The sequence below is a fragment of the Aquila chrysaetos genome, chromosome 22 (assembly GCF_900496995.4).
Source record: "Aquila chrysaetos chrysaetos chromosome 22, bAquChr1.4, whole genome shotgun sequence".
Taxonomy (NCBI): Eukaryota; Metazoa; Chordata; class Aves; order Accipitriformes; family Accipitridae; genus Aquila; species Aquila chrysaetos.
Window position 1 is genome coordinate 15,464,303 of NC_044025.1, and position 22,659 is coordinate 15,486,961.

A 22,659-nucleotide genomic window follows, 5' to 3' on the forward strand; every position below is an offset into this window, starting at 1 on the left:
TACGACATCACGCTTAGCATATAAAGCTGGGGGAAGAAGAAGGAAGGGGGGACATTCAGAGTTAGGGCATTTGTCTTCCCAAGTCACCGTTACGCATGATGGAGCCCTGCTTTCCTGGAGATGGCTGAACACCTGCCTGCCAATGGGAAGTAGTGAATTAATTCCTTATTTTGCTTGGCTTGTGCACATGACTTTTGCTTTACCTATTAAACTGTCTTTATCTCAACCCACAAGTTTTCTCACTTTACCCTTCCGATTCTCTCCCCTAGCCCACCAGGGGGGAGTGAGTGAGTGGCTGTGTGGTGTTTAGTTGCTGGCTGGGGTTAAACCACAACACAGCTGAAGAAAAATCTCACCGTTCTTTTTTTTATTTTGTATTCCATAAAAAAAACCCACAAAAAATTACGCCACCTTGGCCGAGAACAGCTGCTGGACACAGCTGTTCAGTGCAACTCCAGGGACACAATAATCACTGCTGTCAGTGTTAGAATAAAAAGTAAACCCAAGAGCTCTCTTCCATAGTAGCAAAAGGACTGACACCACAAATCACAGAAGGGGGGGAGCAGGGCAGGGGGAAAGGTAAAAGTTTCTCTTAAAAATATAGCTCTGTGATGAGAAAGAGATGGCTGGGTGTCAACTAGGAGGAAAGCAGTTTATGCAAGCTGGCTCTTCTCTGGTCAAACTGCCTCCTTCAGTTCAGTTCTTGTGCAACAGGTGAGCCATTGGGAGGGGCAATAAACATGTCTCTGGGCCCCAGCAGGGCAGGAGGAGGCAGAAAGTTACACTGCTCTGCTCTAAAAGTCACAGTTAAAAGAAGTTATAAATTATTATTTAAAAAAAAAAAAAGTTGGAATTCTCCTGATGAACTTCCTTTTCCTCTCTTCTGTTTGATCTTCACCCATAAATCCTTAATCACAGGGATGCGGTACCTTTGGGGAGAGGAGTTAAAAGAGTTAGGGATGGGAAGGAGGAGAACAGCCTTACAGCTGAGCAGAGCAAGGGCAGAGTCATCTGGTCCACTTCCAGGTGGCTACAACATCACCATCTAATCCACATTACTTTTCCAAGCTCCCTGTGGTCAGCAGGGACAGACACTGCCAGAGGCCGCTTATCTCTGCTGATGACAGAGGACAGCAACGTCCGGGCTGGACATCCAGTTCTCAGCAGCTAAAGAGTTGAGGTCAAACACATCCAGAGAAGCCAGCACACTGCTGCATGACTTTCCTTACACCGCTCCACTCCCTGGCCCTCTAACCTAAGGCCAGGCTGACTCAGTGAGCATTTAGAGGGCACACCGTCTTCCCAAGACTGGCCCAGGAGTACTGAATTTGGCCAAGGTTACCGCCGTTCAGAGGTACCACCTGGTAGTCCCCACAGGCCATGTACCTTCTCACAATCCTTCAGGCTCAGCTGTTTTCTTCTTCTAAAATGAAAAGGGTGAAAAATAAATCAGTATCATCTGCACCACAAACATGAAGGACCCACCAAAGCCACAAGCCACAGAGGCTTCTTGGCTACCATCTCTGCAGGGACATATCCATTATGAGGAACACCCTTTAGTCTCCCTCTGCCCCCCTTCCTAGCCTTTGGGATGGGATGCAGTAGCCTGCCAAGCCCTCAGGAGCTCCAGTTTCTGCTGAAAACAACTAGATGAACAGACAGCTGAAGAACAGCACTTAATCCTTGGGCAGGTTCTCTGCCACCAAAAGGGCCCCTGGGTTTGAACCTTCCAGGAAAAGGGACCTCTCCTGGGGGAGCGATACAGGAATAAGCCCTTCTTCGAGCCACCCCAATCCCAATCAACCAAAGGTCAGGGTGTCTGAAGACTAGCCACAATTAACTGCAGCCTCCTCTGTACTGCCAGCAAGGCCAGGACACAGCTCTGTTCCTCTCCAGCCTGGCATGCTGCAGGGATGAGCACCACAACTGAGGTTCAGAACAGCTCTCCCCATGGTGCCCCATCCCAGGGTCTTGTACATACCTTCTTTTTCTTCTTGTGAACCTCAGCGGAGGCATCTGCTATAGGCTCCCCTTCCGAAGACACCTTTTTGGTCTTCTTCTTTTCTTTTCCAGTCTTTTTTTCTGGAAGAGGGAAAGAAAAGACAAGTAAGAGAGGGACTCTGATATTGCTGGCCTCCGAGATGGAGCACAGAGTGGTAGGAGTATCTGCAGTAAGTTTTTGATCACATCTGAACCTAAGCAAGCTTTGCAGAGCAGTAACTGGGTGACACCTCCTGCTGCCCACCCACTCCGAGGAACCACTTCAGTGCTGGAGTAGCTGGGCACATGCCAGAAATCAGGGCAAGGGGAGGTACTAACACAGGACGGACACAAGGTTCAGCTCAGCACAACTGCTCCAAGAGGCTCCAGCTCACCCCTGTGCAACAGCCCACACAAGGGCTGACGGACAAGTCTGTCTCCTCCAGAATGAAGGGCTGCATCTCTGCAGAACAGAAAACCCAGCAGATCTGTCCCACCCATTCCATCTCCCCTTTTTTTTTAAAAACAAAAACAACCACCACCACCAAAAAATCCCCCTACAAGATCCAGCACAGAAGCAGCTCTGATTTGCAAATGCAGTCCATGCTGCAAAGAAAAAAAATTGCCTTTGCATTAGGGCAGCAGAGCATTACAGAGAGGCATGCGGACAAGAAGGGGAGGAAACACTCTTAATTGGGAGCAACGAGCAGGAGGCTGGTACCATCCTCCTCTTTCTCCAGGGGTTTGAAAGCAGCAGTAATAGCCCTGAGTCAAATCTCCTGAATGAGCTGCTCCCCATGTTGCAGCACAGACACTGATCAGGCAGGGTCAGGAAAGGGCACTGTCACCCCACGGGAAACAGCAGTGGCTGACACAGCAGATGACAGCGCGGATTTCAAGGCTGATCTCTTTTAAAGAGGCTGGCAGCAAGTGGCCACATTCAGGAAGCTCTAACTAACACAAAGCCCCACGCATGTGAACGCTGGGATTCCTCTGCCGTGCCCACAGCATGTCACGGACCTTCCGCCTGCCATCCCCAGCCACATTTCGCCTTAGCTCTCTGCTAGTGCGTTGTGTTTGCCACAGAGGAGCCAGGGCAGCCGGCTGGGTTAGCAGAGCTGTTCTGTGCTGCAGACACACAGCAGGGCACCGTGCAGAGTGCAGCAGGCAGAACACAGGCCTCGTGGCTTACAACTAGCAAGAACTCTCCCAAGCCCAGCGCAGGCGGGCAGGCCACGCGAGGGGGACAAAGAGGCCTCAGGAGGTTCAACCCAGTCTCACCTCAACCTTTTGACAGCCCTCAGCTAGACAGCTGTTTCCAGCCAGGATAAAGGCCAGGAAAGGAGAAAGCCCTGGAGGGACAGGTCATGCCATAGAAGATGCACAGGACACCAACTTGCTCTGCAAGCAGCAAGGATCAGCGCAAGCATTAATGCAGTTCCCACTGTGCCGGATGCAGGACAGAGGGGCAGGAGAGCCCAGCTTGGTGTCTGCAACACAACCTGGTGCTGAGACTGCAGAAAAACGCTGAAGTGGGGTGTTAAAAATCTGGCATTGGCTTTGGGAGGTCCAAGAGGGAAGTAGCCAAGCAGGACGCTAATGGAAAAGTGGGTGCTACTTACAAGGTCCCGCACCAGAGGCTGAACGTGCATCAGCTGCAAGAACCTATTGCAAATGCAGCCCCAAGCGAGGGATGCTTACTTTTAGCTGATTTTTTCTTTTCCTTGCTGCCTGGCAGCTTCTCCAGGTCACCAGCTGCTTTCTTCTTTTTCTTTTTGGGTACTTCTTCATTAGCTTGCCCTTTCCGCTTCTTCTCCTTGGGCTGCCCAACAGCCCCATCTTCTCCTGGCAGTTTCCGCTTCTGAGAAGTTTTCTGCTTCTTGTTCTCTTTGTCTTTGCTCTTAGATGTTTTCACAGCCTTGTCTGCTGTGGAGGAAGCTTTCTTCTTTTCTTTCTTTTCTTTTTTCTCCTTTTTCTTCTTCTTCTTCACTTCCAATCCTTCCAGTGTTTGCACTGCAGGAACTTTGGCAGCAGTGGTGACCTCAGTTTCGCTCCCCGAGCTTGACTCCTCTGATTGTGGGACAGAGAACAGTGCATGTGACGCTGGGGTCACTTGCGCCCCTTTTGCCCCAACATCATTCTCTTTCACAGCCAGGGCTTTCTTGAGTGGGGAAGGTTTGAGGCTGGCATGACTTGGCTCCGTTTTTCCTGCCACCTTCTCTTTGTTGGAGGCTCCTGTGGCTTCCTGCCCTGGAGGTGGGTTGTTTTCTGCAGAAACAGTGAAAAGAGAGAGAAGACAACTCAGGGAACATTCATTACACAGACCACAGAGTTATTGGAGGATGGAAATATGCATTTGAAGAAGAGCCTCCAGTTGTCCCCCAAAAGCAAAAAACTTGCTGGGCATTCCAACTACAGTAGAGACAGAGAAAGATGCTTCAGACTTAGATCAAATACCTGGTGAGGGAAGTGGGTGACAACAGCCACAACAGCTTTGGCCATTCGACTACAGGAAACTGTAGTACGAGACAGGTGAGCATAGATAGAGCAGTCCTTCCCCAGGACACCACCCCCAGTAAGACACGGACTTCCCAAGCTGGAAGGGGTATCCACACCACCACGGTTAACCATCACCAATGGCCTATCCATCAGCACCTGGGCCTTCTTGAACCTATATATAGTTGTGACCTCAACAGCCCTTTGCACAACTTAATGATGTGCCCAAGAGGCCAGACCCATTTGAGCCTCTAGAGCGGGCCAGAGTTCACAGCCAGACCAGAGCTCATCTGAAGGTGCCACGGTCACACTAGAGCAGAAAGACCTTCCAGCTCTGAGTTTTACAATTTGCCAACAAAGCAGGGCGACAGGAAAATGGCAGGACATTTCGTTTCTCCGTAGGCCTTTCCACTTGCTTCCCCTCCTCTGCCCTCCAGACATGCTACAGAGCCCAGAAAGACCATGGGGAGGCTTGAATACCAGCATTGTATAGCCGATGTTCTTCAGCCAGTGTTTAAAACTTCCATAGAAGCCATCACTACTGCAGCACACCAATGCAATGTGCGTCAGTTTCAGGGAGAGCCCTACCTGCTCCCATTAACTGCATTAATTATTGCAGTTAAAGCAGAACTTGGAAGAGGCAAGGCACAGAGCACAGAGCCTTGCAAGCCAGCCAGCACAAGAGGGGCATTCAAGGAAGAGAGGGCTGTGTCATGGCCAGGGGAAGCCAGCAGACGGCAGCAGCACTTCACACTACTGGGCTCTGCGGTGGAGACACACTGGGAACAGGGCCCCATCCCAGTGTCACCCTCCCGTGCCAGCACAGCTTTGCTCCTGGGCCAAGCAGATTCCCAGACTTGCCAAAGGAGACCCACCTGCTTTGTGGTTTGCAGCCACCTGGTCGATGTCTGTGTCGGAGTCACTGCTGTCGCTGCTGGAGCTGTCGGCTGGGGCTGCTTTCACAGAGGCCTTGGTGAGGGAGTTTGCAGCAGTCATGGCTGCTTTCCCTTGTCCCACTCTGCCTACAGGCTGAGGGGTAACCGTCTTTGGTGCCTGGGGTGATGCTGGAGTCCTGGAGAGGCCCAGATAGCCTGTGAGGAGGGACTGAAACAGCAGACACTGAGGAGTCACAGCAGGGCAGCCTCCCACAGACCAGACACGCAGATCTATCTCTGCTGCTATTGCCCCCATACTCCAAGTGAAGGGCCCACCTTTGGCCACCCGCAGAGTGATCCTGCACCACTCAGCCAGCCCTGCAGAGAGGCCAGGGCTGCCAGGAGAGGGGGCCAGCACTGACAGACACTGGCTGAGCTGACAGCAGCAAGAGCTGATGGCAAGAGGTTCTCCTCTTTGTTCTCGCCCAGTAAAGCAGGCTTGGGGGAGGCTCCTGGCCATTAGCATGCACCCAAGCACAGCTAATGCACTGCAGATGTGCTGCACGCCCTGCACGTTACTTACAAAGGGAATTTAATGGCTTGGACACGGGTTAAGTTACAAATAAAAGTGGGGAAAGAAATCCTGCTGCTATCGGCACTATGCACCAGCTCTCCTGGTTTAACCCTTGCAAGGCATCACCTCCTCCCATCCCTTCCACTGGGGAAGGCACCATGAGCCCTGGACCCAAGGCCCGGCTGCCTGGAGAAGCATTCCAGGATCAAAAGCCTCTCTCTGCCCCCACCAAAAGGCCCTGCTCACAGCACTGCATGGGGGAGCCCCTGCTTCTGTGCTGGCAAACCCACTCGGCACCCCGTTTGCTACGGCTGAGAATTCAATCCTCTCTCTGTCCTACTTAGGAGCCAGTTGCAAGACCCAAGAGGATCCCAGCCTGCTCAGGTACCATACCTGAGACGCTGCCTCCTCCTCCTCTTCACTGGACTCCGACGAGGAGCTGTGGTCTGGCTGGGTCCCTCCTGGTTTCTGCAGTGAGCCTGCTGGAGGAACAGAGTTCATCCCATTAAAGCCACCACTGCTGCCTGGGGCTAAGCTCACCTACCCAGCACAGTTACTGCCGCTGAAAGACCTTCTGCCTCCAAAGAAAGGAGAGCTCTGCCAAGCTGGAGAGGAGAAACCCCTCTCCAACCACTATGTGAAAGTGACACACCTCCCACGGGGCAACGAAACGCTGCCCCTACCCTGGCCTGGCCAGCAGCACTGAGAGCACCTTCTTGGCAGAACTGACCAGGTTTGGGGGTCTGCTTGGGTGTCTCCTCCTCGTTGCTGTCTGAGGAACTGCTACTGTCCGAGGTCTCCTCTGCTTGGGTGGGTGGCACAGCCTGGCTCAGGCGGACATCCTGCGCTGGCTGCAGGCCCGGCTTCCTTGACTTGGCAGTGGGACTTCCCAGGAGTGAAGCAGCCTGCAGGGCAGCAGTGTTGGCCAGAGGAGCTTTTCCCACAGGAACCGTTTGCTTCAGGCAAGGAGGAGTGGGGCCCTAGGGAGAGGAAGATGAAATGCATCTGGAAGGAGGAATAACTGCCCATGCCCATGGACTACAAGAAGCGGCCCAGAGCAGATGGGCTTGGACCACCTCAGCCCTTCTTTAGCCATACTGTTCCAATTCATGTCAAGGTTAGCCCAAGAACCTCTCGTGCAGGGCACAGAGACCCTATATCCCCCCAGCCCACAGATGAAGCAGGCAGCTGTGGCCAAGCAGACAACTCCTGACTGTACATGGCACTGCTATCACAAAAAAAGGAAGAAAGCAGCCAGCCAGCTGGGAGGCAGGAACAGCAAAGGTACCAGGTCTACCCTCTGCTATCTGCCTCATCTTATGGTGTGGTAACAGTGGTTAAAATAGAATGAACACACTCCCTCGGCTGGGGACACAACATCAGCCTCAGACTCCAGCAGACCCATCTGCCCACTCTCCCCAGGGAAGCTCCCCACTTTAGTCTCCTCTGTCATTACCTCTCCCACCAGCACGTCGTGCTCCGAGGAATCGCTGCTCGAGCTCTCAGACACTCTGCTAACTGGAGGGACATCAGGCGCTTTTATCCCCTTCCCCAAAGGCAGCGTGGCATTAGCCTTGGCAGCCACTGTGCTCAAAACCTTGGTCGCTTTGATGTTCTGCTGGAGCAGACACTAAAATAGATGAGGAAAAAAAAATCAGAACAGAGCACAACTTGGAAAGAAGAGACAGAAGCATACACCAATCCAACACTAACTCCTGAGCCCTTACATCATTTTCAGCACAGCACCAACACTCTTTTTCTTTTTTTTTTTTTTTTTTTTTTTTTTTTTTCCCCCCTTTACAGGCCAGCTCTGTCCCCTATGAGCCTCTGAGCAGGACTCTGGCACAGGTAGGAGCACAGAATTGAGGGCCAGCACCCCAGGAGTGCCTAAAGCATTAGCTCAGTGCCCCAGAGGTGCCCATCCTGAGGACAGGCAGGCAAAATGTGATGTGCTTGCAGGCTGTGAGATCCCTATCCATTGCAGCACCTGCAAGACTGCAGTTGCAAACCCTGCTTTGCAAAGTGGGCACTTGGATTCCAGGATGTCTCCTACACTCTAAAAATCACACATCGAGAGTTAACTGGCAACAGAGATAAAGCACAGACACCAACCACAGGCCAAATCTGCCTTCAGGTCCACAAGCAAGCCACAGATTAGCGAGCAAATTAACAAGAAGCAATTTTGTTGCCTCACATTTGAAACCTCCCATCAAACTAAACGTAAGAGGGGTTAAAAATAGAAGAGCTGGGGGCATGGAAATGAGACACTGACATCAGGTCCAAGACACAAATGCCAGCAGAGGAGTGAGCAGGAGCAAGAAGGAGTGCTCAGCCTCCTGGTTTGTGTTACAAACGAGGCTACGTGAGCAGTCCTCCCTCTCCAGATCTCTGACAAGCTGGGCCTTTGTGGGCTGACATTTCCCTCACACAACATCTGGCCTTCAGAAAGGAAGGCAACGCTCCACCATGCAGAGAGCTGCCAATCTGACGTGAGCTCTCAGCCGTCTTGCACAAAGCTCAAGTTACAGCAACTGCATTATTTTATAAAATCTTGGTACTATAAACATGCTTTAATCAAGGACTGCTCAGGCTGGCTGCCTGCCTGCCCACCAGGTGGGGGGAGGCAGCCTTTCCACTGGCCACAGCATCAGGCCAACATGGGGAAGGGTTTCGTTGAGTGCACATAATTCCGCTCTTCCAGCAAGGGTGCTGGCCAGACAGGAGACACATATGTGCGGGACAAGAAGGGCACTTGGCCACTAAGCCCTGGGCTCAGAGCACCAGCCAAGCCACCACCATGTAAGAATGGTAGCCATGTTCCTCAGTCAATGCTTCTTCATGTGCTTTCTTTCTTGGGCTCAAACTGCAACAGAGGTGGAGAGACACCCAAGTGCGCTTCACACTAAGGCAGCTCAGGCCCTAGGGACCTCAGCCATGGCCCTGTGGGACTGGCATGGAGGCACAAAGAGACATGACACGAAGAGACTCAGGTGAGAGAGCTGGGATCAGCTCCACAGCATTCAGCAGTGCCCTCGGCACCACTATGGGGTCACCTCCCTTCTCCAAGGCAGAAGTCTGGCTCCTTCAGCTGAAAGGCAGCAGGACCACTGTGCTACCCTTCAAGGCAGATCCTTCCAGCCTCCCAAGGCTTGTGGAGGGGAAGTCCAGAGAGCTCCAGCTGCACCCCACACCCAGCAGTTTGGGAGGAACCAGGGGGCGGGTTGCCTTGGAGCTACCCAGCTCATGGAAAGACTGCCTGCAAGGATTTGGCTGCTGTTCCAGTCTAACTCCCCAGAGCAGGGCAAAGGGGACATAGTCCCAGAGGAGGTCTGGGCTCGTGCGTCTACTCATGTTCCTGCCAAAACATTCACACCCTCTACTGCTCTCACTGCAAGCTTGCTGCAGCTGAGCCGTGCACCCAGAGCCAGGGTCAGCAAGACGCGGGGACACTGCCAAGAAAACCTGATCCAGCCAACAGGAGGGCTCCTCTCTGCACCACTCATCACCCACCCAACTACCACCTCACAAGTCCTGAGGCCTCCTGAGTATGCAGGACTAACAGCACCCACACCCAGCAGGTCAGCAGCTCCTTACCTGAGAAGTAGGGACTATTTCCTCCTCTGAATCCGACTCCTCACTAGAATCATCGCTGCTGTCCACAGGTTGAGCGGCTGGTGCTGGTGCCGGTGCCGATGCCTTCTTCGTGTTTGTTGTCTGGGGCACAGCATTGGTTTTCACTGCAGGAAAAGCATAAGAGATTGTCACCATGAGAAAGAGTTGCTCTCTGTGGCTGTCCAGAGCAGAAGCTATCATAACAGTCTGGGCCGTTCCATATGCAGGGGAGAGAAGGAAACCCATGAGAATGCAGATGAGAGATCCTGGCCACTGCCAGGAGACTTACCAACTTGTGGAGGCTGTGTCTGTGCTGCAGGGGACTCCTCTTCACTGTCAGACGAGTCACTGCTCCCGCTTTCTGAGGGCTGGCTTTTCAAGGTGCTTCCCACTGCTTTTTCAGGCAGCCCAGCTTTAGCAGCCTGGCTCAGGTTGGGAACAGGCCCAGGCTGTTCTGTTAACCTCTTAACAAAAAAGAAACACAGGCCCAGAAATGTGGTATTAGTACAGGTGTTGTTTAGGAGTTTAAGTGCAGTTTCAGCTCAAGTTGGGTTTTGTTTTACCCTAACACAGCTGTTACTAACACTCACTCCATCCTTGGTGTGTCAAGATTGAAAGGGGCTTCAGTTACTGCCTGGACTGAGCTGCAGAAGACACATACCATTGCATTTAGCAATATGCTTTTGACAGGAAGCCCGAGCATGTTTTACCACACAAACACAAAGCGCTAACAGCGCTCATAAGCTCATAACAGCAATTCCTTACTGAGGCCGAGACACTGGCCGGACAGGAGCTTCAGGACAGGAGAAGCACTGCAACTCCAAGACCCGCATTCCAAGGAAGCCTCTCATTTAAGCATGACCTCCCCCCAGCTTGGGGAATCAGTAGGAGCTGGGAAGCCTTGTGCCAAAACACTTGCAAGATTCAGAGACAGTATCAGAGCAGCTACATCCTAGAGCTGCCGGAGAGCTCAGTGTAGACACATGGCTGACACAAGTGCTTGGGAACACAGAGGGCAGGCAGAGACAGACAGGGACCCGCCTTGGCAACTGATCTGTCAACAGGTCTAAGAATTTAGAATTCTCCAGACAACAACTGCCCCCCCCCGCCCCCAACTCACTTGGGCTGTGCCTTTCTACAGCACCCATCAACACTCTGATGTCTCAGGACAGGCCACAAGACACTGCCCCAAGCAACTAGTGTGTCAGCACTAGGAGGCCACAGTTATCACAGCACCAGATACACAATGGCCAGGTGAGACGATCTCTTCCTGGCCCCTCCACCAGCTTGGGTCGAGGGCCGCAGACACCCCTCCTGCGTACTGCTGAAGGCTAGCAGTGGCAGAGGGAGAGGGAGCACTTGCTGAGAGATCTGGTAACTTCACCACCCGCAGATATTCTCCAGGCTCGCAGTGCTCTGCACCCACTCAGTTTACTCCACTCATCGCTCATCTCCGGGCTGCTTTGCCAAAGAGTACATCACGCTTGCCAGGGCAAGCAGACCCCATCCAACCCGCACGTGATGGCAGCCCGCTTCAGTGCTCCGTCTCCAAGCCTCCCGCAAGAAGCCAAGAGACTCCTGCCTGGCTGCACAGCCCCTGCCACCCGCCTCTCCCAACCCTGCCGTGCTGCTAATGCAGCAATACCCTCTCAGACTGCAGCTGAGGACCAGGAGAACTTCAGCAGCACCGGCTCACTCAGGGGCTGCTCTGGGCCAGCAGCCGAGAGCACCAGCCTAGCAGCCTCCTGGGAGGATGGATCTTACCATGCTTCCTGGCACAACCCCACCAAGGGCTGCCACTGGGGCAGTGTTTATCATCTCCAAGCCAAACACTAAACAGACAACAGCATCTGCATGTTTATCCCATTACAGAACAGCTCTCCGAACAAGCCAAGCACACTTTGACTCTGCTTAGAGAAACAGAAACCTCCACAAGCGCTTGGGGAGGGGGGGATTGCAAACCTCACTTGTCTGTTTTGTTTTGATACCAGTGAGTCACTATCTCCAGGAGAGAGGCCAGATTTGCAATGTTGAAGAGAGAACTACTTGAAGCAGACACAAGAATTCACACGCTCTACTGGAACACGCTAGCTCCTCTCCCTCTTGTCCCAAGCACTGCTGTGCAAGGGAAGAGTCTACCAAGATCACAGCCCACTCGCTCACTTTTAAGACCTTCATAGCAATGGGACTGGCTTCTCCCCCTACTCGGATGTACGGCACAAGGGCTGCTTCGTTTCCTAACTTAGCAAGAGATTGGGAAAGAGCTGCCATACAGAGGCATCCTCACACAGAAAGAGCATAACAGCATCCACAGAGAAACCACCCTAAGCTTTACACAGCCTCGAGACTCCTCAGATGTTCCTGGGAGGAGGCCAAGGTCCCTCCATCCACCTCATCTCCATCACTGCCAGATGGCTGACAGCCGTCACGTCCTATGGCGTGGCCCCAGGTGGGATCAGGCCAGTAGCGTGGCTGAGTTACAGGGAGCAGGGCAACACAGGCAGAGAGCTTCTGACAACTTAAGAGTCACAGGTACTGAAGTAACTCAGAGAGAAGAAAAATAATTCAAGAGGAAATAATTTTTCCTGCTCCCTCTCCAGCCCCCAAGCCAGGAGCTGCCTGCAGCTCAGTACGAATGTGATGACTCAGCTCCTGCACAACCCATCTGCCACTCCGCTGGGTCCATTCGCATCATGCAGCGCTGCATGACAAGAGGGGGAAACAACACTGAGCCACGTGCGCTGAGCACGTTGTAACAATGACACTCCATTGCTGTCTGTGCGCTGTGGAAGCACTGCCAGCGTATCAGGACTGGGAACGGAATCTCAGCTGTGTCACGACACAGCAAAGGTATGACTGTCACCTGCAAGGGAGCAGGGACAGGTTTCAAGGAGGGAAAGAGACCCTCCATCTCTTGGGAGATTTGGCCTCTCCTCACAGGGCCTGCGGTCTAAGATAAAAACTTACAGGCACAACTTCTACCAGTGCAGCCTGCACGAGTTTTCCTGGGATGCTCAAGGAAGACACAGTTTCCCAACACACGCATGCATGTGCATCTCATGCCTGGTCCTGGTAAGCAAAGCTGAAGCCTGTCCATAGGGGGCTCGAGTGCCATCTTTGGCCCAAAACGTCCAGGAAAGAGGAAGCAGAGCGGAATTAGCAGTTCCACAAGAAAAGCAGCTCACAGCATCTTTAAGGTCAATCCAGACTGTCCTCCATCACTATCCTTCCCCCCCAAAATATGCACAAACACCTTGTCAACTTCTTTGACTAAATATTCCTGAATCTTCAGGGGTAAACATACCAATTAAGCAGTTCAATTTAGGCATGATGTTCATTTTAATTGTGCTAATCCACCCCCACAGGGAAAGATGAAGCAGCTTTCAACGCTCTGTATCTGTTTGGATCTTGCACAGAAGCCAGAGGAAGTTGCAGGATACAGTAAGTCAGTGGTTAGCATATGCCCAAGTAGCAGATGGTGAGGATGAGCTAAGAAGAGTTTGACTGGGAGGACAGGACTGTGGACACAGCTAAGCCTAATGGTTTATCTTCAGGCTTCACTCGTGGTCTCTGCCTGTAGGCTACTAACATGGGAAGAAACAGCCTGTTTGGCAAAAATAGAGCTCCCTCAATGACGAGCTCTTCCTTGCTGACTGTGGCTGTTGAGGGGTAATCACCAGTTTGCAAGAGGGAAGATGCTGAAGTGGTTAAATAGCTGTCGGCAAGACGGCTACCTGCTGCTGCCAGCTTCAAACCAACACTGTGGGGAACAAACCTACCCTGGCATGTCCTTCACCTACAACCCTGCTAGAACAGACGAGTCTGGATAGTTTTAGAGCGGGATCCCATGGCACAGCTATCAGAATAGCTGCTCCTGCCACCCAGAGCTGAATCTTCACATATAATCATGCAGGAAGAGAGCAGCGCAGAGCCAACTGTTAGAGATGCGTCCCCCTCCACCCACCTTAGCAGACCAAGGCTATAAAGACAAAAACGCAGAGCCTCTCCGGCTCCTGCCTGTCAATAGTGAAAGGACGCGTTGACAAAGAGCCTCCTTGCAAGGACACGTGAGGCTCTGCCCCCGGCTTCCCTTCCTCCCTTGCAGAGAATAGCTGCTATCTCCAAAACGCTGCTTTCAGGGCACTTTCTGAAGGGCTCTGGCAGCTCAGAGTCAATGCAGAAGGTCTCCATACAATGTGCCTAAGGATGCTCTCAGGAAGGGATTTGCTTCCCTATGAGTTCAGCCACTTAAGTCTGAGTCCAGTCTGAGTTCACGGTCCTTCTCTCAAGAGAGGTCTAAACAAACCCTCACAGGAGAGCCAAGGCCAAGCTATCTGTGACCCTGCACACAAGGCCCACTCCAGAGGGGCAAGGCATGAGTGGAGTGAAGCAGTTAGTATCAAATAGGCTACTTCCCACCCTCCTCTGGTACGGCTGGGTGAGAAGAGTTAGGCTATACTTGTTTCCAAGTAGAAAGACGGACCTTCCTTCTCTGAGGGACGGAGATACAACATACTACATGCTACTGGTGTTTCAAGGAGATCAGAAGTAGCATTTAAGGGCTAAACAATTGTCTTGCATAACCCATGCCTTAGCACTGAGCCGAAAGCAGTATCACCTACCTTCTGGCTGATGGGCACAGGGAGGTCCTCCTCTTCACTGCCTGAGGATTCAGAGCTCTCCACTGGCTTCGTACTTTCAGCAGGCTTCGTTGGAGCAGCAGTCCTTCCTAGTGTGGTTTTGGCCTGCTTTGGCACTGCTGCTTTTGGTGCTGGCTTCCCTTGGGACAGTGGAAGCGTTTTTGCTGGAGCTGCTTTGCCGGACAGCGATGCTGCTGGTGTAGGTTTCACTGGGGATGGGATGGCCTGGGAGGATTTTGGAGGTGGCTTTGTCTGGACAAGACAAGAACAGCATGAAACAAGGCAAATCCCACAGCAGCAGAATTCATTTGCTCAGACTGTAATCTAGGGAAGAGATTTCAGAGCCCCCTGGGAACGGCAAATGCTGAAGGAAGATTAGCAACTGGCAGGACACAAGGCATCCTTTCATCTAGCTGTGTGGGGATAGTCTCCCAAGATGGGAAAGCAAGACCGGACATTCTTCATCAGCCTGCTGATACTACCAGTCCCCTCCAGTGAGGTACATTGCAGCACTTTGCACTCTCCACAGTAGGGAAGCTAAGCTGCACTACAGTTTGACAAATTAGACACTATTTATTGCAATTTATAGCTAAGAGGCAAATTCAACCATGACAATTTGCCTCTTCAGGTGGGAAAAGAATTGCTGGGGTTTTTTTTGTTTAAGAGTACTGATGGATTTTTTTTTTTTTTTTTAAGAAAGGCACAATGGCTTGAGCTCAGAGCAAAGACATTGAGGTGCCTTTAAACACCCCATGCCTCTTTCCTCCCACCCCCAACATGACTTTGCTATACACTACATGCATTTACAAAATTTTCTTTTCACTACAATTCCTAGCTGTGGAGAGGCATGCAAGGAGAGACAGAATCTTGGATAGACGCACTTGGGTTACTGATGGAGGTTCCTCATCTTCACTGTCTGATGAGTCGCTGCTCTCTGATGTGTCATCGGGCTTTGCAGCCCCAGGAACCGTTGTGGATGTGGGTTTGGCCTGGTTTGGTGCCAGTGCTGTTTGCCTCACTGCATTCTTCTTGAGGGACACTGGAGCAGCAGGTGCACTTTTCACAGGTGCTGCATTAAGCTGCGCTGTTTTCACAGCTGGTTTTGCCTGGAAACAGGGGTAACAAAAGGGAACAGGAGAAGCAAGTAACATCTCAGAAGAAACCAGTTGAGAGCTGGAACTTCATGGAATCTGTTTTAAAGAAGGCTACCTTGCTGACTTTGACCACGATAGGCTTGTTCAGACCCATGGGCTGTGGAGTATCTGAAGCAAGCCACCTTCTCCACGGCAGTGCCTGACTACATCTGTGGAACTGCACAGCAATCACCTCCTACAGATCAAAGGATCTCCCTCAACTTCAGGCACTAGGAGGAACTGGGGTGGAATGGTTGATGCTGGCAAGAGTTTGTGGGGCGCTCAGCCACACAGCGTGTTTCTCTGGCCTTGGGTTTGGGGATCTCACACACCCAGGGAAGGGGGTGTTGTCAGACTACAGCATTGCAGCATTTCCTTTCTCCTTCAAGGGAAGGGTAGTGATTTCCTAGAGACAAGGACCCTGGGTTGGAGAGGTTACCTGGACCGCTGGAGTTGCAAGCTCCTCCTCAGAGGATGTCTCATCACTTGACTCCTCACTGCTGCTCTCCGCAGCCCCAGCTGCCTGCTTCGGCTCTGAAACACAAGCGAGGAGATGTCACAGCTGCTGCCTGCTCTGAGCTCCCAGAGCGTGATGCTAATGCAGCTTTTGAAGTCAGGAAGACAAAACAAGCCACAGAGAGGGCTCAGGGGATTTGCAGGGAAGAGGGCCTAGCCCTGCTGAAAGCATCAGTGGCCTGCTGGGAACAGCTTCTGCAGAAAAACATTGGCCCACAAACACCACTCCCCTGAGTGCAGGCAGAGATGGGAAATCCTTCCTGGCCACCCTCTGACCCTATGGGGACCTGCCCAGCCACACACAGCTCCCTGCACAGGCACCCAGCCTGGCTGGACCTCCTCTGGAAAAGAGCCAAGAGAAGGACCATTTTCAGAGCTTTGATGATCTATTCCTCACTCTCTCCCCCAACACACACACTTCAAAGTAGTAAAAGATTTCCCTAAAGACTTCAAAACCCCAAACCAATCACTTTGCAATTGGGAATAAAAAGATGCTACAGTGCCTTTCCAAAAAGCTGAAAGCATCTGCAGTATTAGTACTGCATCTCCTCCAGACACGCTACGCTGTTATCTCCAACCCCGTAGTGCTGGGCGCTGCCAGACAGACATCTTAGCACAGAATCTGCTGCTTGAAACAGGAGCAAGCATGCTGGATTCATCCCACAGAGCTCCAGAGCTGGCTGGTTTGCAGTATACTTGCAGTATTCTTGCAGCCTCCCCAAGGAACAAGCATTGCTCTGAGCTTCCCAGCAAGGGAACCGAAAGGAACATGCTGAAGGCATGGCTCAGACCTGATTCACAGCAAAGCTGGAGCACACATGCATCTACCACACCCTGTAGGATCCTTACCCACTATGGGGGCTGGGGCTTTTGCAGTCGGTGTCTCTTTTTCGTCCTCACTCTCTGATGAGGAGCTGCTACTGCTGCTGCTGGAGCTTTCCGGTGCTTTGGTCATTACTGGTGCTTTGCTTTGACCTACTTTGGCTGCGACTGTTGCGGCATGTCCAGGCTTCCCAGGACCAGGCAGTTTCTGCCCAGCCTTGGCTGGAGCTGCAGACACAGCTGGTGCATTGGGGTGCTGCTTATTTGAGACCACAGTTCTGTTCGCAGCAGAAGGCACCGCTGCTTTGCCTGCTGGGGCAGTGGGTTTGTTAGGCGAATGCAGGGAGTTGGCAGTTTTGCCACTCACCACAGCTGGTGTAACCTACAGGAAACAAAAGAAATTAGAAGCCTATAGACAGATGAGGGACTAAATTGGATGCAATATACCTTAAACAGCAATGTGGCAACCGGGCAAGCATAGGAGGGTCATTTAAATATGAATTCCACCCCAGCCCACAATTCTATACATGCCAACAAGTCTGGGACAGTCCTGGCCTCCGAGTACTATCAGCCTTCAAAGCCAAGAGAAGAATTGCCTTACCGTAATTGCAGCTTTTCCAGCTGGTGCTTCCTCTTCTGATGAGGAGTCATCATCTTCACTGCTTTCTACATTCACTCCTGAGTTTGTGGCCAGGGAAAGGCTGGCTGCTGCACAGGAGAGCCACAGAGAAATTGTGTGAGCATCTCTCACATCAATATGGCCTCTGGTTTGCAGGAAGGCCCCAGCAGGCAGGGCCAGGTCCCATCTCCACACCTGCCCCAACACCACTGCCGCTGTCCTTGCAACAGGCAAGTGCTTTGCTCCTCCACCCCATCCTTCTCCCCACCACCAAGACAAGGAACCTGCCAAGATCTGCATGTTTCCAAGGGCTGGTCTACAGCAGATGAGACTGAGCCAAAACATACCAGACACACAGGTTTTTGTTAGACTATGCAAGCCAACGCCTCCCACATCAGCTGCACCAGGGATCTATCCCCACCTCAGACAGGGGGCACTGGCTTTCCAGACCAACTAACAAGTCCTTCCTTCACCCAGGAAACAGGCCTGCCTTTGCTGGCCCAACACACACCTATGGCCAACTAGATAGTGCTCCACAGTGGGCAGTGCTAGGTTCCCAAGGCTTCATCCAAGCGACAACACCCATCCCTTCCCAATGAATCATAACAGGTTTTTTTCTAGCTTCAGCAGACATCTGTGCTCCTCAGAAGCTCCACATGAGAAGGGGGTGCTAAATTAGTTGTCCTATTTTTCTAAGAGCACAAGGGAATAGCCATCACTTTACAAGCATTTTCTCTAGCCAAGCAAGTCGGGCTGCTCCTACACAAGCCTCCAGTCCTTTTGGGTCAACTCCAGGGAGATGAAAGGCTCCTACCGTTTGCAGCTTTCGCCTTCTCCTTCTCATCCTCTTCTTTCTCTGAGCTCTCAGAGCTGCTCACGGGATCAGGAACTCTGATCTTTTCTGGGATGGCTGCCTCCTCATCACTCACCTTTCTTCTCCTGGAATTCGAGGGAGTTCTGAGGGAAGAGATTTTGCATCAAAACGGGGAAAAAATATCTTGAACAAATTTGAATACAATTATTCATCCACTCTCAGGTCAGGCTCCAGCCTAAGGACATGCAGTGTCATTCCTCTACAGCTCCTAAGTGGTGGGAGAAATACTTCCCTAACTTGCGAGGGACTTCTCCAGTCCTCCTGAGGCAACTCCTGAGAACTACATATCCTTGCAATACTCAGAGGAGATACTGAATATAGACTTTTTTTCCTGTGTCCTAGGCAGTCTTTCTTCCTTTAGCAGAGAAGTAAAAACGTATATGGTCAGGCTAGTGCTCACCACAGAGCAAAGGCATCCTACAGAACAAATTCCATCTCCAGGAAGTAGCTATAGCCAGTCAATAAATGCAGTTCCAGGGTTAGGGCAGGGATCCCCAAACAGGCCTTGGTATTCCATGAGGCTGTAAGAAGTGAATCTAAAGCCATTTGAACTTGGGCTCACAAGCCAAAAGGACAAAAAAGTCAGGTTGCAGAGAGATTTAAGAAAGGAAGTGGCTGGACCTACAGAAGATGTGTTGAAAGAAGGGCAAGAAGAGGCCACAGAGGATAACATTGGCTGGGCACACATCTGTGTGTGATTCACACATGTAATACTTCTAAGCCCTGAGACACACAATTATCAGAAGCAAAACCCCTCACTTTTGTGCCAGTTTAGATTATTTTATTTGTTCATCTGATTTAAAAATAAGGTTAGTTTAACAATTTGGTCAGCAAAGGTTGTGCTTACTGTTAGAGCGTTTAGTAGCATAGCTGTAACGGCAAATTTTTTGCAAGCAGGCTAAGCTGAAGGCACATTTGCTATTACAAAGTCCTGTTAACTACTCTAATAACCCCTTTAATAAAATAATAGGGCAAGCCACACAGGCAGCTATGATACTGCAACGCCTTCCTGATTCAGTGGCAGCTGACAGCACAACAGAGACTACTGTGACAATTTGTCATGAGTGATCAAGGGCTCAGGAATACCATGTGGGGGAAAACAGTGGTGCCCACAGGCGCTGGCCCTACAGCAGCCCAGAGCATTTGAGGGCTGCAAGGCTCCAGCTGCTCCTGGGGCTGACCAGGTCCAGCTTCCCCCTGCCCCCAGGCACCCTTCCATCCCCTCCCAGCATCCTCCTAGACTAAATGTAGCCCTGGAGGGAGGCCACTCTTAAGTAACTACAAATCTCAACTGTTTTAAGAGTTTCTGAAGGACAGCACCAAGGATGGCCTCAGTTAGATGGGTAAGAGTCACAGCACAGTCAGAGGAAAAGCATTTTCAGGCCAAAAGCCTATGAAGCGACAAGACACAAGAATCACAGCTCACCCGCACGAGAGCACTCCAGCTAGGCAGAGCACCTTCTGGATAAACAAAACTACTTGTCAAGACATCCCCCATTTTGACTCCAAACCAGGCATAACTCAGGGGGACCAGGAATAAAAGGCATACTTGTGGGACAGGACCACAACAGAAGAGTGGTACTACAGAAAAAGGAATTAGGAGCCTGTTGCCCCTCAAGCTTTGAAAGTGTCTGGTAGGGCTTGCTGTAGCACTGTCCTGGTTTCAGCTGGGATAAAGTTCATTTTCTTTCTAGTAGCTGGTATAGAGTTATGTTTTGGATTCAGTATGATAATAATGTTGATAACACACTGATGTTTTCAGTTGTTGCTAAGCAGCATTTACACTAAATCAAGGATTTTTCAGTTTCTCATGCCCAGCCACCAAGGCGGCTGCAGGGGCACAAGAAGTTGGGAGGGGACACAGCCAGGACAGCTGACCCAACCTGGCCAAAGGGGTATTCCATACCATGTGACATCATGCCCAGTACATAAACTGGGGGGAGTTGGCCTGGGAGGGATTGCTGCTCGGGAACTAGCTGGGCATTGGTTGGCGAGTGGTGAGCAATTGCATTGTGCATCACTTGTTTTGTATGTTCCAATCCTTTTATTATTATTATTATTATTGTAATTATTATCATCACTATTATTTTCTTCCTTTCTGTTCTATTAAACTGTTCTTATCTCATCCTGTAAGTTTTACCTTTTTCCTTCCGATTCTCTCCCCCATCCCACTGGGTGGGGGGGGAAGTGAGTGAGCGGCTGCGTGGTGCTTACTTGCTGGCTGGGGTTAAACCACAAGCACCCAGGATAACTAGCACAGAGAAACGTCACCATCAATACCCAAGAGAGCATTAAATTGTTAGAGGGAGGAACTGCAAACCTGTTTGTACACTGCTACATCCTCACCTAGATCCAGTCTTTCTCCTGCTCAAGTAAGAAAATCATGGAGACACAAGCGCAAGAACCAGGGTAGCGCCAAGGCATGAGGCATTCTAGGAGAAGACACCTCTGAAACAAACACCCATTTTCTGAGGCTGCTGGCATGGCCACGCTGAGAAGCATCTTCAGTCCAGCGCTCCTCAACACAGGCACAGAAGCCCAGCTCCTCGGATTCCCTTATAACCCAGCTCTGCGGCTGCCACCAGGCCTCGCTGCAACATGGCACTCCAGCATCAAAACAAAGCGAGCAGTGAGCGTAGAAGGTGGGTGCAAATGTCGTTTCACCCCACAGATGGGAAGGCTCCATGCTGCGGACTTTCATGGGGGGTACCCAGTGGAATAACTACACGGGAAGCTGTTGGGCTGAATATGTAAAGGCTTGGAAGGACAGGCTGAAACCAAGAGACTTCCTCTGAGTCAGAACATACATGATTTATGCCAAGGTTTAACTCCCTGTAAGAGCCTTGGCATTTCAGCATCTGCTCAAATCCTCTGTTCTTCAGTCAATATTCCTGCAAAGCACATGGCTTTAAAAAGAAACTGAAACAGAACTGGGGAAAAGATTTTTGCCAGTAAAGCATGACTCTGAGCCCCACAATACTCCAGTATTAACCCCAACCAGCAAGAACAGCATCGGCTGCTCGAAACTAGAGTAACAACTTATCTCCAAGCTCGGGAAGTTTTAAACCAAAGTAATTTTTAACACCTGAAACGCGTTGGTCTGAAACCAGAGACTAGGAGGAAACTCTGCCGAGCACAGTTATGATCAGAAATACTCTGACAACGGGAAGTTCCAGCAAATAAAGGTTGCACGTGCCACGCAGCCTGGATGTTAACACAGTCTGGAATCTATTTGATAGTCATTTCCTCCTTCGACTTACTTTTCCCAGTGGGTGAAGATGTCCTCGAGAGAGGTTGAGAGGGAAGGAAGCAATTTCTGTGAAAGCAGAGGGAACACAAGTCAGGCATCGGCCCCGTTTTGGGACGCGACCGCCAGACAGAAGTAGAGACCGCAGGGGACCCTCCAAGAATCCCCAGGAAAACGGGAACGCGTCCTCCCCGCAGACACACGCTCCCAGTAAAGCCCACCCCCGTCCCCGCCGGCGGCCCGCCCCTCTGCACCCGGGCTGCGTCCTCCCCTCAGCGGCACCGGCGGGACTTCACCCGCGGCAACACGTGTTCGGGGAGCAGCTGCCCCCCTCCCGGTACGGGACGGCTTTATCCGGCGGGCTGCCGGTCTCGGCCTTTCCCTCCCGGCCAGCTCGGGGTCGGGCCAGCCCGCGGGCACGGAGGGGAGGGGGGACGGGACACCCACTCGGGGCCGGGCCAGCACGTGGGTCCAGCGCAGACCGGCGTGGAGCCGCCGGCCGGCGTGGAGCCGCAGGCCCGGCGGCCCCAGCGCAGGAGAGCGGCGGGCGGCGAGGGAGCAAGGGGCAGCGGGCCCCCCGGCCCCGCCGAGGCCCGGGCTCCGGGACCGGCCGGCCCCCCGCCAGGCCTCGCTGCCTCCCCTTCCCCACCCCACTACCCTGCCGGGGCCTCGCTGTCCCGTTACCTGCCCGGTCTGCGCCTGGAGCTCACGGGCCGCCCGTGCGTAGCCGCCGCGGAGCAAGTGCTGGTGGATGAGGGCGAGCAGCTCCCGCCCCCCGCGGCCGTCCGCCGCCATGGCGCGGCCCGCTCGGCGCAGCCTACAGGCGCCGCGTGCAGCGCGGCCGCGACGTCACATCCGCTTCCGCCGCGCGGCCTTCTGGGAAATGTAGTACGGGAGGGGGGGTGTGTGTGTGGTGGTGGTGGTGGTGGTGGTTCCCTCATGGCGGGGCCCAGCGTGGGCCTGGGACCCGTTACACCTTCCCCGGCGGGAGATGGGGGCGAAGAGAGAGGCAGCGGGGAGGACGGGCCGCTAACGGACGGGGCGGTGGGCAGGGCGGTGATTGTTCCAGCGACATCCCCTCAGTTTTCCGGCTGTGAAGGTGGAGGCCTCGCTCCTACAGCACTCCGGAGCTGAATCCTCAGGGCTGATTTGGTGTTGAGTGGACGTTAAGCTGCTTTGAGGAGCTGCTCAGGCATTTTGGGGGCTAAAACAAGCAAAAGGCAAGAGGGAAGAAGGAGTTCCTGACACAGAGCAGCTGTTGGAGAGGGGCC

General features: G+C 52.3%; 1 protein-coding gene across 4 annotated transcripts; it reads right to left on the bottom strand.

Annotated features, from left to right (window-relative positions):
- Positions 1-352: 352 nt before the first annotated feature.
- Positions 353-22,218, bottom strand: TCOF1 (treacle ribosome biogenesis factor 1). 4 transcript variants are annotated; one of them, XM_029998198.2, is made up of 18 exons: positions 22,073-22,218; positions 21,402-21,457; positions 18,082-18,224; positions 17,250-17,356; positions 16,676-17,030; positions 15,750-15,844; positions 15,059-15,283; positions 14,160-14,429; positions 9,827-10,001; positions 9,520-9,662; positions 7,382-7,555; positions 6,656-6,905; positions 6,319-6,407; positions 5,352-5,580; positions 3,682-4,248; positions 1,982-2,082; positions 1,387-1,423; positions 353-929 (listed from the first exon to the last, which is right to left on the bottom strand). In XM_029998198.2, exons 1-17 carry the CDS (start codon positions 22,181-22,183, stop codon positions 1,391-1,393), a joined length of 3,123 nt encoding a protein of 1,040 aa, XP_029854058.1. In that variant the 5' UTR covers positions 22,184-22,218; the 3' UTR covers positions 353-929; positions 1,387-1,390. The 4 variants fall into 4 exon arrangements, with proteins under 4 accessions (XP_029854058.1, XP_029854059.1, XP_029854061.1 ...); XM_029998199.2 differs by having other exon boundaries at positions 1,362-1,423; XM_029998201.2 differs by having other exon boundaries at positions 353-1,423; positions 17,250-17,353.
- Between the last annotated feature and the right edge of the window lie 441 nt (positions 22,219-22,659).